Raw genomic sequence first — 19,018 nt, 5'->3', positions numbered from 1 at the left:
GCCGGCGACGGCATAGGCTGCAGCCCCTGTGGCAGTGGGTTGCCATGGGCTACCGTGTGTAGCCAGCAGCCAGAGTGAGCGGCCAGCAGCCGCCATGAGCAGCCATCCAGAAGCCGGCGACTGATCTGCCTCACCCGGGAAGAGCGCAATGATGGCGCCAGCTTGGGCCAGTGAAGCAACGTCCTCCACAACTAGACTGAAGAACAAAACGACAGCAACTTGTCTGTTCCCCATCCCCCAATTCCCCAATGCTGTTCCCATCCCCCCAGTTCCCCAATAAAAATCTTTAAAAAAAAATAATAATAATTACAAAAAAATCAGAAAGCAACTGAAGTGTCTCCTATCTAGAAGTCCACCCTAACAAGTGCTACCCTAACTGGATCCAGGGACCATTCTGGATCCCAACAAGATGTCTGATATTTTTTACCCTTCCTCTCCCTCCTCCCCGACCTATATTCCACCCTTCTTGTGCCTATCTCTGTCTGGTGTACTCAGGTTCTCAGGATATATGCAAGAACAAGAGGTGAAAAAGATCGCCAGTAGGTAAGACATACACAGTTGAAATTGCCTTAGAACAGACTGCAAATCATATGTAAATTACATGCAAAATATACGTATGGCCCTCTAAACTATGTTACATCCTTTGGGAAAATCCCCGTGGAGATGGTTGCTTTTGCAGCTTGGGAGAATGGAAATGGCTATGAACGCGAAGTCATTTGTAAGCAGCTGTGGCCATCTTGAAGCCTGTCATGAGAATGACTAATACAGAGACTAGAAACCATTTACTGAAACAGGCAAGAAGAAGATGTCATGTTAGGAGCCAGGCCAGGAGGTGGAGGCCTCCATCATTTAAGCTAATACTGTCTCCCCCTCAAGTCTGTAATATCCCACCTACCACAGATGATTTTCAATCCATGCATCCTTCCTTCACTCTGGCTGAGTAATTGGGGAAAGTATTTCAGGGGAGGAAGGAAGTTGCTCATGGGAGGGAAAAAAAAAAGATTCGGAGGGTAAAAAAAAGCAAGTTATCTCTGCCAAGACTTTTCTTTCATTCACTCTCAGGGTAACTTTTATCCCAGTGTAAAATCTACATATATCATCTCTTTTTCCACACGGAAGTAGAAAAATTAAATGTCACTAATTGCTGCAAGTGCCAAGTGCCAATGCTGAATTCTTATGAAGCCACAAGGACTTTTGTAAAGAATAATTACGTAAAATCAGAAGGTAATGGAAACATTCACCTGATGTTTCCGGAGGAACTAAGGAGGCAGTGAAGGTAAGGAGCCGCAAGTGACAGTGTCTGCAGGGTGACCAGGAATTTGGAAAAGGGAGAAGGGGGGTCAAGAAATACACATCTCAGCATTTTAAGCACTTAAAAGAGAGGAAATTCAGTATACTTGGTAGGAAAAAAAAACAGACAATTACAACAGTAGCTAATATTTGTTGACTGTTTACCATAGACAAGGCATGGCTATGTGTCATCTCATTAAATACAACTCTGTGGAATAGGCACTGCTGTAATTTCCATTTTACAGGTGGGGAAAGCAACACCGAAAGCCAAAGTCGCACTACTTCATAAGGGGTGAAGTGAGGATTCGAAGCCAACAGATGGGCTCTCCAGGCTGTGATGGTAACCATGACACTAGCGATCCTGTCTAATTCAGTGTTGGTAGAGAAGAGAAGACACATGTCTTAGGAAATTCAGGAGCAGAAAAGAGTGCCTGGACATTAGCTCAACTTCATCTCTGACCCTGGTTGAGCACGCTATAAGGAGCAGCGGGGGCATGCTCCTTTCAAATGGTCACTGTCTCCCTCTCCTCGACCCCCATCCACAGATTCTAGGCAAACGTGAAGCTTTTCCTTTCACTTTTTGAGGTTATTAAGTCACTTTCCTCGTGAACATGCAAATCTGAACATAAGACGCACTCAGGCTCCTCAGTCATTGACACTTCCTATGCGTGGGACCATTAGGAAGCCAAGCCAAAGACCTTTCTTCAGCGACAGGGGTGGCACAGGGACATGTGAGTGAAGGAAGGACAGGCATGCAGTCACAGGTTGAGGGAGTCGGCCACTGTGGGCAGGGGGGAGGGTGCAGGGGAAGGACAGGGTGGGACTGGGGAGAAGAATGCTTAAAGGGAAGAGGCGGGGGTCTGAAGAAAACCTCCACCTACATCCATAATTGTGCCTCACATCAGCCCTTCACCGAGCATTTCCCTGACTTCCTTATGGACTTTGGTTTCCTTGTTCTATCAAGGGTTCACCAGTGTTCTGCAGCAGAGCCTGGGCCTGCTCAACATTTTGATCAATGACCTGGCTGAGAACATCCATGGCATGATGTCCAGATGTTGTGGTGAACGAAAGCTGAAAGGAATAGCTCGTTTGTTAGATATCAGAATCAGCATCCAAAAGGATGTGAACAGGCAGAAGTGAAATTTAAGTTTAAGGGGCAAATGTAAACTCTAGCACTTAAGCATAACTCCCTACCTCGCCCCTCCCATCGAAATTGAAAGAAGTCAATAGTCCCACCTTGTCTCAGCACAGACAGTACTAAATCTAGAATTTTGGTTCAGAGAATGGGGCCGTATGCTAGGAAGGGTATGAAGCAGGTGGAGTGTGTCCAAAGAAAAATCAGAATGGTAAGGGGCCCAAACCATGTGACATGCATAACGGCCGAAGGAACTGCTACATACAGCCCAAATCAGAGAGAGCTAGATACGGACATGAGAACTGCCTTCAAGCATTTTGAAAGCTGCAAGACAAAGGAGCAAGCACATTCTGCAAGAACAGAGGGTCCATAGAAGAGATTCAGGGTGGGATTTTTTAACATAACTACCTAAAATCCAATCCAACTCCAAGATGCTATGCTCCTATGAACTAAGATGGTCTCCAAAGAGGCCAAACAGCTATTGGTTTGAATCATATGCAACTGTTGATATTTGACTGGTTTTGGCCTACAAAAATGACAATTTTCAATGGTTCAAACTAAGAACACCACCTATAATCAGAAAGATAAGCACTGACCAAAACTTCAATGAATCACCTAAGGGAAACCATGAGCTGACACTTGGGAAGATTGCCTGTTTCCATATACGATTTTGGCTCTTCCACAGCCTTGCACAGGACTGGGGATGAAATGAACAGTTGGACCGACAATGATGATGGTTTCCAGAAGAGAGCCTGGTGCTAATTCTCCAAGGCAGGTGCCACCCAGGTCCTAGCCTCTGGATTTGCCCTTCCATGATGCCAACATGTTCCATCCTCACCACTAAGCCCTTTGGAGGCTATAACTGTACTAGCCCATCCATCCACTGTGTGCCTCTCACCCAACTTTGCTCTTCCAGCCTGGTGAATAGACTAAACAGAAATCATTTCTTCTATTGTCACCCATGAATCACCAACAGCTTCTTTATGGCATAAATACATGGTAGAGGATCTGCAGCACCTTCCCAATCTATTCCACCTCTTTAGGGGGCAAGAAGCAGGGTTTCCCCATGTATGAATAGCATGGAAGGAAGAGAGATGAAGGCAGTTATGCTTGACACTCTAAGGACTAAAGGATAGGCAATTAGAACTTTTAGAAGAAACTCTTCCCAAACAAGAAGTCTTTGCTCTCCAACTTGTCAAGAACATCTCTAAAATAGCTCTTCAATCATGAATGGCATGAAGCTGAGAGGGACAGCTGGCTTGCTAGATGAAAGAACTGCACTCCCATAGATCATAGTATGCTAGATTTTCAAAATCCAGGGCTGAATTGAACCAAATCAAAGAATGGTCCCAAGTCTAAGTCAAATAAACCATTGCACAGTGCAGGAGCGGGAGAGAATGGCTTTGCAGCAGCACACACAAAATAGAAAAGACTTCCAGTGCCTTTAAGTTCAACTTATTACTACAATCATTAAAAAAAAGCTAAGGGGATTGGCATTATCATTAATAGATATAGGGAGTCTAGAAAAAGGGGGTAATGGGATTACTCTATAATGAACTGGTTGGGACATATCCATAATACTATATGTGATGTGGGCATCTTTGTTTGGAAAGGATACCCAAAAAAAAGTCATTTTTCTGAGAATAATGAACATAAAAAGAACATAAAACCCTTGTATGAGAATGCCCAAAGACACTGGAGATGTTTTACCCTTTAGAAAAGAAAATCCTTAAAGACAAAAGCCCTGTCTTCAAACACTGGGAGTATAATTAGATCTATTCTGTGTGTCTCCAAGGGCTGGAAGCAATACAAGTGGTGAGAGCTATAGTGACTCAGAATAAGAGCTTGGAAGAATGGCTAAGGAGCAAGGAGTTGCTCATCACCGCAGGGGTTCAAGACAAGTCTGAATAAACTCTTATAGAAGGGATTCTATAAGTGCACAAAGAGGCTTGACAATCTTTGGGGTCCTTTCCATCCTTGAAATGCTGATTCTCACAACAAAGTTTCATGAGCACATATAATATGGCAGGTAGTGGGGATGCAGGCATGGATAAGTTCTCAAGGAGTAGGACACTCTGTCCTTCAACAGCCCACGGTGGCCAATGAGGGTCACATGGAGGACAATGCATAACTGACTATAGTGTATTATGATGGCGGTTCTACTAGCCCCGTGACCTAAGGTGCCATGCGTGCTCAGACAATGGGGAGATCATTCATCCCAACTTCCCACCCTCTCCGAATGCTTGTAGGGTCTACAATAGCGGCTAAGCCTGAAGCTTTCAAGTCCCTTCACCCCCTAGCTCACTTTCCTTGAAAACAGTGGTTCTCAAACTTCGGTCATATCAGAAACCCCTGGGGGAAATATCTCACTTTAATGAGCCCAGATCTCATTCGTTAGGTCTCCAGGTTATTTCTGGATGCTTACCAGAGTTTGCAAACCACTGCTCTACATAACCCAAGACCTGGATTCAAATCCCAGCTCTGTCTCCTACTAACTGTGGGACATTGAGCAAGTTAATTTTCCTGTGCTTCTTTTCCTGCAAAATATCTGTCTCTCACTTTGAGAACTTATCCATGCCTGCATCCCCACTACCTGCCCTATTAGATGTGCTCATAAAATATCTTCTCAGGATCACTGTGACAATCACGAGCAGCCACATATGGAAAGCACTTAGCACAGTTCATGGCCCATGGGAAGAGCTCGAAAGCTTGCAGTCATTGCTGCCATTATTTAGGTGACTGGTATATCCAGGCCCTCTCTCTACCCCACCCACCATCTCAGGTCAATGCCATTTCTCCAGTAAGCTTGCAGCTCTAGCAGCCCGCCTGCCAGGTATCCTCACACCACGGTCACAGTCAGGTAAGTTGCCCCACAAGGGGACCCACTGTCCTGAACTTTCAGCCACAGTCCATCTCCTTCCTCGTCCTGAGGCCCAGCCCTGCGAACTGACTACCTCACCCCCAGATCCTTTCCTGACTTCCCTAGGCAGGTCTACAGACGAGGAGCGTCTCCGAGGCCGCCATAAGTAAGCTGTGTGACTGAGCTGAGCTACATGGAAATTCTATGGCCTCAGTTTCCCCTCCTGTATAAGAAAGAAAATGGTCTACACTGGCTTCTCTTTGGTCTCACCAATGGCATTTTGAGCAGCATGAATCTTTTTGAATGAGACCTGCCCACACATTGCATCATGTTTAGCATTCATTGCCCCTTCCTAGGGAATGCCACCAATGTCTCCTCATCATTGGAGCAACAAATACAGTCCCCACACATTTGGCAAAACCAGGGTGGGACAGCAGTACTATCCCACTGAGACGACAGGGTATCTCTAATGATTTTCCCCAGTTCTAACTCTGACCTTGCCCTCTGGAACTGAGAAACAGAATGGAACTGTCAGCAGCACTGCAGTGAGTCTGGCATGCCAAGACACTCAAGACGGGGACGTTACAAGACCCTAAAAAACGAAGTCACCGAGGCCCAGGGATCTGCTTCCACGAGTTAGGCAAAGCTGGAGACAGGCTGGAAAGCCTCTCCTGACTCACTCTTACTCATCAAGAACGACGACGGGAGCCAAGGGGGTCCTCCCGGGCCCCCGCCGGGAAATTGGCTGAAAGCTGAGCACTGCGAGCCCAGCCGAGGGCCCCTTTCCAATCCAGTGACGCGCAGCAGTAGTGGATTTCCCTCCAGCCTGCACACCCCGTGCTGAGCCGAGCCCAAGATGGGCACTGAATAAAGACTGGTTCAGTTTTCTTCTATCTCAGGCTGAACCCCAATAAAAAGCAGAGGGACTTGGGGTAAAACGAAGAGCTGAGTCCTGAGCACTATTCATTCATTGAACAAGTGTTTATTCCGTGCCTATGATGTGCTGGCTCTGTTCTAGGCCCAGGGCCTATAGGAGTGAACAGGAGTGTACCTTCACAGGGGTGCATCCTGGTGCAGCTGCCCGTGAGGTGTCCCCAGGACCACACATACCAGGGTTTGCATCCTGCTCCACTGCTTTTTACTGGGTCATGAGTTATTGTCTCTGAGCCTCAGTTTGTTCCTGGGTGAAATGGGTCTCATGACAGAATCTACCTCCTGGGGATGTCAAAAGAAGAAATGATAAATGAAAAAACTTAGTATTTCAGGACAGGCTCAAAATGCAAGCTCAATAAATGTCAGGTATTTTTCCTAATAAATAAGGAAGAAAGGCAAGCGAGACTATGGCCCAAAAGAACAGGAAAGAAAAGACAAAATATATTTCAGGTATTACTGGAGTTAGGAGCGGTAAGTCTTTGATAATAAAGAAGAAGGCATTTATTTCCCTGACTGCTGTTCCCCAAGGCATCTCAGTCAGATGGCCTAATCATAGATCCTAGAATGAATGAATGAAGCCTAAGAGATTATATGATTTCAATTCATCACATTAGAGAAAAGCAGCCTGATGCCCAGAGAGGTCACACGGCTTACCCAAGGCCACACAGCACCTGGGGAAAGTGGCAGAGCCAGAAGGAGGCAGACCACAGAGCAGAGATCTCAGACCTGCACTTAAATCCTCATAGCCATCATACCTGCTTCTTGGACAAAGGATATAACATCTCTGAGCCCAAGGTTCTTCATCTGTGAAGTGGTAGGTGCCTGAGGTCCTCTAAAATGTCACTTCCCTTTCCGGTATTCCTAAGCCTCACTTGAGAGCAATATTGGCCTGGTTCTAAGTTTGAGGGACCTCTTCCCTGAAAGCAGAAAGATGAGGCCAGATGGGAGAAAATGTGTGACAAGGAGAGAAGAGCAGGTGTGTTTAGGGGGGCTCGACAGCATAGCAAGGGGAACGTGCCTCCCAACAGTTAGGGAGACCAAGACACAGGTGAGAGAATTTGTTTTGTTTTGTTCTGAAACCTTTCTGAGCCTGTGTCTTCATCAACACATGTGGAAAGGACCAAACAAGATAACTTACAATAATAGCTCATGGATGCATTGTTTACTATATGCCAAACACTGTTCTAAAGATGTGACACGCATGAGCTCACTTAATCTTCACAACAGCCCCCTGATGTAGACACTTACTATCCCCATTTTACAGTGAGGAAAGTAGGGTCCACAGAGGCAAAGCAACTTGAACAGGTCATGCTGGGTGGTGCTGGGATGAAGCCAGGTTGTCAACCCTGGCATCTGGCTCCGAATCTGTGCTCTGCCTAGCGGTGGCAAGCTTTTCCTGCAAAGCATCAGGTGGTAAATTTTTCAGGCTTTGCAGACCCTAGGGTCTCTGTCACAGCAACTCCACTCTGACTTTGCAAAGCAGCTGTAGATGGTACAGAAACAAACAAGTGTGCCTTTGTGCCAACAAAACTTTATCTAAAAACACCGGAATTGAATTTCATAAAATTAGTGCATCACTAATTATTCTTCCTTTGATTGCTTTCAATGATTTAAAAAGTGGAAACTCATCCTTACCTTGAAGGCCATAGGAAACGAAGCAGAGGGCTGGATTTGGCCCGCGAGCCTTAGTGTGCGGTACCTTGCATATCTATCCTAAGCTCTCCTGCCTCACAGCACATAAACTTTTACATGGAATCTGCCTGAACAATGACTAAGTGGTCAATAACTATTCAGTCCCCTTTCCTTCCCTAATCTCTCCCTCCCTCTCAACCCAGAAGTGGATATTCCATGCTGTGCCCGCAGAACAGATGAGGCATAGGGCTTTGGCAAAGTGGGATGCGCCTTCCTCGGTAAACATAATCTGGTTGGCCCCAAAGGGGAAGGGAGACTGGGAATTTTAGGTCAGTGTGTCTCGAACATGAAGTTGTATACACCTCAGGGTCTGTCTGGGGTGAGGCCTGAGACTCTGCCTTTCTAACAAGCTCTTGGGTGCGTCTGACGCTGCAGGTTGGGTGGTCACCTCTGAGCAGCGAGCTTCTCCGGCAAACCCTTTGTGTCCATAAACACAAGTCAGACATATCAGGTGCTGCCGCCTGACTGCAGGTTTAGAACAGCGCCCCTCAGGCTGGACTCAGTGTCCCCCCTGGAGACAGGGTGGGGCTCAGGACAAATAATTATGTGCCGTCTCCAAGGACAGCCCTGAGATGACTTAAACTGAAAGGGGGCAGAGAGCAAGAGACAGCAGAGGGAGGCTGCAGCAAAGGCAGTCAGTGGCTTTCGGCAACAGAAGACCTCCTCTGAGCCCTGGCAGACAGCAGCCCCTCCTCCCACACCTGCCAGGGCTCTGATGGACTGAAGTGAGAGGCCTATTTCCTCATCGGGCCTCTGAATAACTAGGGCACTTCCACAAGGTCACAGTTATTCATTTAAATTCCAGCTCTAATCAGCAGGCAGAGCCTGAGAAATTATCCCTTCTGAGGAGAGAGTCTATCATTGGAGCATCATAAACAGCCCCTCCTGGCTGGAGGGAGAAGCTTGGGGGAGGAGAAAGAAGGGGTCTCATAGCCCCAGGCCACAGCACAGTTTCTTGCCTCCAAATCCTTCTTCTAACCAAGCCCATTCCCCCCTCCACCCCCACCCCCTCGAAACGGCTTCCTCTCCCCTTGGCAGGGAATTCTGGGACACACGGGCAGAGGGGAGAGGCCTGAGGCTGCTGCACGGTACAGCAGGGCTGGGACTGGACTGTCCACTCCTGTCCTACAGGCAGCCTGGGGAGACCAGTGACAAATCCCTGCGGGCCAGGAGCATTGGATAAGAGCCAGACAGTAGTCCCTTCCAGGTCACGAAAGGGTTCCATGGCCTTGGAGATGTCCCTTCCCCTCCCCAGCCTCAGTTTCCTCCTCTGAAAAGTAAGAGAGTTGCACTCCTGGGGCAGGATAGTCTCTGAGCGCCAGCATGTCCTGGGACACTCCTGGTGCTTGTGGCCACACTTCCTGCTCAGCCAACGTTTTTGAGGTCCTACTATGTGCCATGTACCGTGTAAAGAGTTGGGAAGGCAGGCATGGGTAAGATGCCCCCATAGCTCTGCCCTGGACATGCCAGGCTTTCGAAGAAAAGGAGCACAGGCTCTGAAGGCAGACAGGCCTGAGACCCTGGTCCTGTACGGAGCAGCTGGCCACAGTGGGCAGTTACAGAATCTCTCTGAGGCTCCTTTTCCTCGTCCGTAGAGAGGGTGGCAATACATGCCTGGAGGGGTGATGTGAACAGTCAAATCAAAGGGTGCTGAGCCCCCCTCCCCTTCTTTAGGTCAGCACAGCACAAATGCCCGTGGCTACTTTATGATGCTGAAACTCCTTCCCAAAGATTAGGCTGTGGCTTTTCCCACATGGGAAGTCCAGTGAAATAGCATCTCCGCCTTTTCTCCCGGCTTCCCAGGATACTCTCTCCGAGTCCCGAGCCCGTCTTGCCAGGCCCCATCTCTGACTGTGTTTTACAGTAGGGTTACTTCTAACCAATCTCCTCAATATGTAAAATCAAACAATTAATCAATTGTCCCTTTAGAGTCTTTCCAGTGACCGCTGGGTAAATAGTTACATTAGTTCATAAAATCCCCAATTTGTCTCCCGAAGAGGAAGGGGAAAAACATCAGAGAGCACTAGAGGCTCTTGTTTCTGAGCCACAGTGGCCCTGACTCCAGACTGCCTCAGGGGCTCAGAGAGGTGGGAGGCCACCCCCTATCCTCAACCAGGGCCAGGCCGCTCAGGCCGCCTCCTGCCACACCCAGGGCCACAAAGGAAGGTTCTGAATTAGTGATTTGCTTCAGGCTCAGAAACCACAAAAAAGCAAGGGGTCAGTGGGGTGACAGGATTGGCAATCAGCTCTTGACACCTCAAGGTTTGGAATTCGACTGGAATCCCCCCTTGGCCCTGCCACTCAGTAGCTAGGAGACATCGGCACAGCGCTTAACCTCCTCAGCAGTGGAATTGGAGCACAGCACAGGCGACACACCTCAGAGGGTTATTAGGAAAATAAAGCGAGATAACGGCCGTGAAATTGAAGCGGTGCTAGTTATAGTTGCTGTTGTTTAAGGAAGGGTAGCACTCACTGACCTCCTCTCCTTTGAAGAGATGGAGGGGAGCCTCTGGGTCCACTGCCTCTCACCTGCCATGCTGTTTCACCCAGGACCAATATGGCGCCTTTGTGAGAATTAGAAAAGTGTGCCCCATGGTCAGAGACAGCCCATGGGCACGGGGTTGGCAAAAGGAATAGAGGCTGGGTTTCAGCACCCACTCATTCCCCCAGCTAGGTGCTGCTACACAGGGCCCAGCACACCGGAGAGTCACATCTCTGCTGGAAGCCAGAAAGACGAGGGGCTAAGCCAAGGGGCACTTTTACAAACAAAGCTTGAAGTGTCGGCCTTACTCCCTCACCTTCTTAAGGCATCCCAGAAAACATCATCTTAGCAGAGAGGCCCTCCCTGACCACCCTCTGTAAATTAACAACTTCATTTTTCTCCACAGCACGAATCACCCACCACCTGACACAACATATAGGTAATATATACATATTCATAATATATACATACGTATCTGCATATATAGCTCTTATAGTTCATTGTTTGTCCCCATTTAGGATAAAAAAGGTCCAGGTCCATGAGGACAGGGATTGCCTTCTGTTTGTTTTTTGTCTTTTTGTTTTTTTTTAATTGGGGAATTGGGGGGATGGGAACAGTGCTAGGGAATCAGGGAAGGGAAACAGACAAGTTGCTGTCGTTTTGTTCTTCAGTCTAGTTGTGGAGGACGGTGCTTCACTGGCCCAAGTTGGCAGCCTTCTGTTTTAGTCACTCTTTTATCCCTAGTGCCTAGAAGGGTACCACAGTTGGTAGGCCTGGTACATAGTTGGTTTTCAATAAATATTGGTTGAGTGAGTGATTAAACTAAAATATTACCAAAAAGATGGAGTGAGTTTAATAGTATCTTCCTAGGAAGTGCTGTTTCGTGCTTTGATTCAAACACTAATTATTTTCAAAAGGGTGGGGGGGTGGAGGTGAGCAGAAGAAAAGAAGAAATCCATTGCAGTAGCTAGGGACAACTGTATTATTCTCGTATAGTGTATATTATCCCATGGAGGGCAGTGATCCAAAGAAACTCTTCCTAAGTTTGGTTGATTATTTTATATATTCAAAAACAATTAAGGATAAATTCATTTGGAAAGAGGTCTGCTAATAATGAAATATCACATTACACCTAAGCAAAAATAAACAATCGTCCCATTAGGAAATACTTATGAGATCTGCACTCCCTGAGAATTTTCAGTGATGGGACCCATGTTCGAATGAAGTGTGCATGGGCTTTGGAGTCTGAAAGTCCTAAGTTCAAATCCCATTGCAACCACTGCTGAGCCCTATGACTTTGGGCAAACTGCTTAACCTGTTGGTCCCTAAATTTCCCTCATATTAAAATGAATATAATGTATTGATGTTATAAGAATTAAATGGTAAAAGGACTAAACAAGAAAACACATGTGAAAATACCTTTAAAAGATGATACTCCTTCTCATTTGCTAGGGTTAATTTTTCTTCTTAACTCAGGGTTCTAGCCAGTTTAACATGATCTCCAAAGCATTCTAAATCATTTGACTCTTCTTATCTATAAATGGTGGCAGCCTCTCATATGAGTCTGTGTGTGTGTGTATGTGTGCATGTGTATACATATATATGTATATACACACATATATATGTATATGTGTATATACACACACACTGCTTAAAATTAGGACTCTGGCTGAGTATGCATTTAAAAAGGAGAAATGCACAATTATCATAAGGACAGTTCTTCATTTCATTGACAAAAAAATCCTTTTTTTATAGTGAGCATGTATTATTAAAAGTTACATAATGAAAAAATATATATTGCTAATTTCACTGTGGAAAAGGAAGATTATTCCTTAGAATAAAAAGAAAGAAACCATATTTCACCCACATCATGTTTTCCATGCTATGTCCTATCTGCATTGAAGTATGTCATATCTTCAATTTTCAACTACATGAAGCTAGAGAACATAAATCGATTTATGGCAGACAAGGCAAAAAATATTCATTCAATTGGAGAATCCATATCTTAAAGACAACTTTTAAAAGTATTTTCCAAAAATGCCCATTTTCCATTTCCTCGATTCATCCAGAAATATGAATCCGAAGGAAGTGATTGTATGAGCTTGGCAACCATATTTCTTTGATTTTAAAATGGTTCTTCAAAACCAATATGAATCCATCAATTCAAGGCATTTCTTCTTCTAACCCTAAATCAATGAAAATGCAATATCCTTATAATTTTATTCTGTTTAGGCTCCCTAAGAAAAAGGTCTCACTCAGAGTCACACCATGCACAAAAAGGCAGAGGGAAAATTTGCACAGCAGCTGCGCAAACACAAAGACTCACCTGGACCTTGACTGACATCTGTGGCAGCATTTTCAAAGAGAGGGAAAGGGAGAGGAGAGAAAGGGAGAGAAAAAGGAAGAAGAGTGTTAGCACACACACACACACAATGCATTGTGCCCTTGCATGACGATCAAGTTCATGCAAGACCCCAAAGGTGCTCAGCTTCTGAACACTTAGCTCTACCTTCACCCACAAACCACCCATGCAAGCCGAGGGGCCGAGCGCCCTGTTCACTGTGCATGTAGCAAGAGAGATGAGCTTCACATCTGTCCGGAAAGACATCCTCCTGGAATCAGATAGTGCTCCAAAGAGCCAAGCAGACTGGAATCCTGCAAGAATATTGGTTAAAATATTCTGGGTGATTTCTGCATACCAACACACAAGCCAATCCTCTTCCCCTCCAGATACAGAACACTGGACATGAAGTCAAGCAAGGTTTCCCAGCAGAGAGGAAAAAATCATAATAAATCACTGCTTTGAGGAACAAAGAAAAAGAGTCATAAGAATTAAGAGCAAGTTGCAGCATTGTTCATCACATAGGGCCGAAGGACACAAGATCTCAAAACATTTATAATTCCCTCCATCCCCAGTATTCCCAGGGACCATTCTTCATCACAGACAGCAGGATGTGTGCATGCATGAGAGTGTGTGTGAGTAGATCATTTGCCAGACAATTTGAAATTCTGCCTCCCCCTTTAATTTTTCTCCTTTTCACCTCATCATTAATGACAGGAATTGCCATTTGCAATCACTCCTGACATCTACAAATAAACGTCCAGCCCTGGGAAGGTTGACATTTGAATTAAGCCAATGAACTTTCAAAAATGAAGACCAGTCCACTCCCATCATCTCCGTGAACACAATCTCCTCCTCCTACCCTCAAATGTAAAACAGAACCATGCTGGAAAGGCCAAACCAAGAGCTGCCCAAAGCACTGACCTGAGAGGACACGCTACAGCAGAGGAGAAGAAACAGGGGGCTGCTTCAGGAAACCAGTGGCCATCAGAGCAAATCTGGGTGACTCACTTAGAATCATTGAATGGTGGGTCTGGGATATTCAAAGACATTAATTATCTAGTTTAATTCTTTAGTGTTAAGATGGAGGATGAAAGAGGATGTGAGACTTGCCCAAGGTCACACAGCTAGTTCAGGGACAGAGACTAGAAAAAACCCAAGATCTCTTGAATCCCACCCAGTTCAACATTCGTTCAACAGAAACCCAGGTCCCTCAAGGGTGTATGGAATCTGAATTCAATTTACAAGCTAAAGTAAGTGCCTTGAAACCATGGGGGAGCTGGGTGTGTGCCTCCCAGCTATTCCATGAGTGGGTCATGGGTTATCTTCTGTGCCTCTAATTTGCTACCATCAGAGTTGTAAAGTTGCAGCCAGTTACTTAAGGCTCTTCCTCCAGAAAACTCCAGGTGCTGACCCAAGGGAGTTGTTCCTCAGCAGCATGGGGAGGGGCACCCCCCTAGCTACAGCTGAGCAGTTCTCCGGCCCACGCCCTGAATCCGCAAGAAGCCCTATCTTCCCAAACAGACTTCTAGAGAGCTCTGAATCATTTCCCAGCCACAACCCCTTTCAGGTTTTCTGGTGAGTTGTTCAATTTAGAAGTGGAATGGCAGCAGGGAGGGGAAAAAACAGGCAAAATAGAAGAGGTGGGAAGAGAAAACATTCTGCATAAATAACTAAGCAGGGCCATTAACTATGCCTGACAGATTGTCTAGAATATCGTCATTAAAATACCCCTTCATTAAACAGGATATGTGGCCAAGTTCAGCGGTGGGAGTGCCAACGCTATTGTTCTCAGAAACACACTCTTTGGGGACACCAAGACCCAAGGGAGACAGGATACCTTGGACCCCAAAGCTCTTTCAACACTAAGTTGCCCATTTGGGCATTGTGGTTACAATCCTCAATTTTGAAGACAGATAGGTCTGGGTTCAAATCTCAGCCTGTTAGATGGCCTTGGGTCAATCATCCAACTCTCTCTAAGAGTCCTTTTCCTCAGCTACAAAATGGGAAGATGACAGAGCCTCCCTCATGACAGTGTTACGAGAATTAAATGAGATTAAACACTTGTAAAGCACTTAACTCAATACAAGGCAAACACTGCAGAAACATTAGCTGCTTTGATTGTTATCATTTTGAATTACCACAGAAAGAATTACCAAAAAACGTTGACCAGATGGCTCCCTGGAAATACCAAGAGACCACAGGAATGACGCTGTGTTTCTTTCGCTGACTTGCGTTCATCTCTTCTACGTGTGAGTGAACACGGCTGCTCCGGCCCTCCCCTCTCCTGGGTCCTTTCTCCTCCCTCTCTGCTCCTCAGTGGGAAGTGAGGCAACAGGGAGTTAACAGGTTCTGGGTGAGCAAAAGCAGGAGCCACAACAAATTCTATTCTTATTTCTTGCGTTTTCCCTCCTCAAGCCTTAATTTGGCCTAGTTCTAGTCCTGTGCATAAAAGATACAGCCTCTCTTCTTGGCAAAGAGGGCCATTGAGGCCACCAGGAAAAACCCTCTCCAGCTGGGGACGGGCCAAGCTCGGTTCCTGGCTATGGTACTGACCTAGAGACAATTTTGAGCATTATGTCCAATTTGAGGAACAGAGAGGCACAGTATCGCCTGGCCCCCTGTCCCAAGAAGCAGCGAGCTACTTGAATCTCTGCGTTCAATTCTGACCAACAGAATGAAATGGCAAAGGTAGGAGTGAAACAGCGGAGCGGGGTGGGCAGAGGGTGGGGTCCAAATCTCAACAGCATCCATCTGCTGTTTTGTCTGTCCGGCATCCTTTCCCCCTTCTTTTAGTAGCAAGCCCCAACTGTCTCCCGGGGAACACCCTCTCCCACCCCCAATCCCACCTTAGCTCCAACAGTAGGCATGTGACTCAGGCCAGGTCATGGGAAACCACAGCTGGATTGCCAGGATTCAGGCGCTGGCTCCACAGGCTGTGTGACTTTGTGCCAGTTCCCTAAGCTTTCTGTGTTCCAGTTTCCATATCCATAAAACGGGTGTGATAATAGTTCCTACGTCCTAGGGTTGTTGTGAGGAGCTTAAAACAGTACCCAGCATATGGAAAGCCCCCCACCAATGTTAGCTGGTAATTTGATTACCTTCATATATGAGAGGACATGGGTACAAAAGAAATAAATAAATAAAAATAAATTTTAAAAAGAAATCTTTCTTGTGGTCACACAGCAAGGAAGCCCGCCTTAGGACGCAGCTCTGGGTGTGTGTGACTCCATGCTTTGCTGCCCCCACTTCCAAGGTGACCATCTCCACAGTGCCCTCTGTCTGTGGTTGCTGTTGGTATATAGCCTGGGGTCTGTGTAGGGGTAGAAGCATCGGGCCCCAGAATTAGCCAAAGGAAATATACACATGTAAATATGCATATCAATTTCTTAAATAGATAAAAGTGGGGGCAATTGCAGAAGCAAAGGCAGCGGACAACCCGATGTGACTGGTCCAGGGGAGATGCCATCCTCGGCCACGCCAGCACTCCCCAGCTCCCTCCTGCTATTTCATTTTCTCACACTGCTGGGCCTGTAGTTTTCCAGAGCCCCACTGCATTTAAATTTATATTCTATTTTCTCTCCTAGAAAATAGGTCACACCCAAGGCAGAGTTCACCAGGTGGGGTCCCAGAAGGTTTGGCTGGGCCTTGCCTGCAGGAGGCTGGCTGGGTGGCCCAGCCCAATGCCCCATAGCTCCTGGTGGGCTGGGGTGGGGGCAAGAATCTCAGACTCCTGCCTCTTGAGATGATCTAGTCCAAAAGAAGGGGGAAGTGGGAAAGCGCCCCTGCTAAGCTATACTCTGCAAGTGCAACAGTGGCCAATGAAGGGTCCTTTCTTTTCCCCCCCTGTGCAGTTAGAACCACCAAATCTCCCCCCAAACTGCAGGGAGTGGTTTCCTGTGAACTGTAAACTCACCATACTGATCCTATGCACTCGGGGCTGAAGTTGTTCATGCACAGGCCATAAGTGTCCATGGGGTACCGAGTGGAGGTGGCAATGCTCTAATTTACTTCTTCCCTGATTGTGAAGCCAAAGAGGGTGGGTGAAGGGTAGCAGCAGCTTTCAAATCCTTCCTCTCCTGGTTTGCTCCCCCATCCTGGGTTTGAGCATGGCCTTCCTCACAGAGGTGGCTGCAGACTGGGCCAGAATTTGTTTTTACCAGGATCCCCCTGCCCCAGTATGTTTTGAGCACCTGCCTTCCATCAGGGTCAGTGGAAACACCAGAGCAAGAAGGACGGAAGAAGGCAGGTGCCACATCCCACCCCAGGAACTGCAGGGTCCCCAAAGCCAAATGGATGCTCCCACCCAGAGCGAGCAACACTTGCCACGGACCCCTCGTGGAGTACACATCGGTACTTGGAACTCCTTGCCCAAATATCCCCAATCCACGTGGGCTTCGACCTCTTTCCAGGGTCCATTCTCCCACAGCAGCCCAACCCCCCTGATGTGTGTACTGTGGTGTCAGAAAACGGCCAACAGGAGGCTGTTTGCAGGAGCTGTGGCCTCCTGGAGGCTGGGTGCCCACACCACCGTGGGCCCTGGTGGTGCTGAAGGTGGGAAGAGGAGAGGCTGCCCAGTGGCCTCCATTGATAGTCTTGCCTCAGGCCCACCAATAACAGGGCAGGCCTTCCACTGAGGACTACACCCGACTAGACATTAGGAGACAAAAAAAAAAAAAGGCAAAGACTGCCTCTCCCAGAGGCCTGTCTTTTCTTGCCCTGGGGAAAATGAGCACAGGGTTCTTCCCTCTCCTTCAGGAACAAATACAGAAACGATTTTTTAGTTGAAAGCTAAAGCAAACTTCCAGCAGCGGTGGGGCTAGCTTTCCTGCATTATGGGACTCTCTCCGGCTCTCAGTGTCTGAGCTCTTCAAACACAGGAAGAGTTGTCTCTCCACAAAAGGCCAGGTGGTGTTAGCTTCATCCCCGACACAGAGCCCATTTATCCGCCTTTGTAGAGGCCAGGGCCCCCCAAGCCCTGGTGCTGTTTGCTTTTGTTCTTTGATGCTAATAACTCCAGATTGCAAGATGGAGCTATGTCAGGTGCCAGCCAGCCTGGGAAGGCGGCGGCAGGGAGGAGCACAGGATGAAACGCAGGAAGGAACAAGGATGGCACTCCTGTGGGCCGGGTCGCTGCTGTGCCCAAATACCTGAGGGGCTCTAACATGCCTGCAGTGGCTCTGGCTGGAGAAAACAGAACTTGACTGACAGCTGGGAGATGAGGCAGTTTACTTGTTACAGATACAATCAGAGATCAGGGCATGTAGCACTTTTTTTTTTTTTTTTAAGCTTTAGGAGTTGTGAACATAGACATGGGGCTAAAGTAACCAGGGGTTTGAATCCTGGCTTTGTCACCTGTTATTAAAAATATCTGGGGCCAATTTCTTTGCTTCACCTTCTTCTTCAGGTACATGGGAATAATGTCAGTGAGTCAGTTCTGCTAGCAGCACCTGTACATCCCTAAAAGTCACTGTGCTATGCAAAACCACACAGTCAAAACCACAGGCTTCTAGGGAAAATGGAGTCGGGGTCTGACACCTTAAAATGTTATCAGTGACACATAATAAAGATGGTGAAAATAACTTCCACTGTTATAGTTCTTCGTCTTTCCTATGTTCATGTGTTTGCAACAATTGTGTTGTGCTTTGATATCACATAGTGTCTTTCAGGAGTGATTCAAGTTGCTGGGATGATAGGAGATTGACAGATTGCAAGCTTAAAACTCCTCAGCACTTCATACTTGTAAAACGGAAATAATCAAGGGCTTACTGTTAAATGCTTTCCACGTAGTAACTCATTGTATCCTCACAACAGCCCTATGAAATTGTGTAGAAGATTGTCCCATAAACAATGAATAAAAACAAAAGATAGGAACCCATTTTTAAATGGTTAAGAAGTACACAAACACTACCGTGAGTATAGCACTTGACAAAGACCTGAAGTTTGCCATACAAGTGGAAAGCTTGTGAGTTGTTGTGAAGGGGTGAGAGAAGGGTCATCTGAAATTGGATGGGAAGTTGTAACACCGGGTGTGGATGGGTTTGGCTCATAACATACATAGACACTGAGTTCGAGGTGTGTGCATTTTGTGTAGGAACACAGCGTGATTCAGCTGGCTGCAGTTTTCTGCCTTCACCTAGTGTTTCTTACGGATGAAGTCATGCATAATCAAAAGCAAAATTATTATGCTCAAATAGCTCCCTAATATATCAATCACGTTGGAACAAATTTGCATTTTCGAAACACGCATTATGGCAGAACTGACTGTACCTCATTTATATGACT

At 46.6% G+C, this 19,018-nt stretch overlaps 1 protein-coding gene across 25 annotated transcripts in view; it reads right to left on the bottom strand.

The window, feature by feature from the left end:
* NRXN3 (neurexin 3) overlaps positions 1-19,018 on the bottom strand; it is a 1,587,373-nt gene that overhangs the window by 1,476,126 nt on the left and 92,229 nt on the right. For all 25 annotated transcript variants that reach the window (XM_019646239.1, XM_019646240.1, XM_019646221.1 and 22 more), the window contains exon 3: positions 12,719-12,736. In XM_019646239.1, coding sequence (XP_019501784.1) covers positions 12,719-12,736 — 18 coding nt within the window. The remainder of the gene's footprint in view (positions 1-12,718; positions 12,737-19,018) is intronic.

The sequence above is a fragment of the Hipposideros armiger genome, unplaced genomic scaffold (assembly GCF_001890085.2).
Source record: "Hipposideros armiger isolate ML-2016 unplaced genomic scaffold, ASM189008v1 scaffold_99, whole genome shotgun sequence".
Lineage (NCBI taxonomy): Eukaryota > Metazoa > Chordata > Mammalia > Chiroptera > Hipposideridae > Hipposideros > Hipposideros armiger.
The sequence above is the reverse complement of the archived record's forward strand: the minus strand, read 5'-3'. Positions and strand labels throughout refer to the sequence as shown.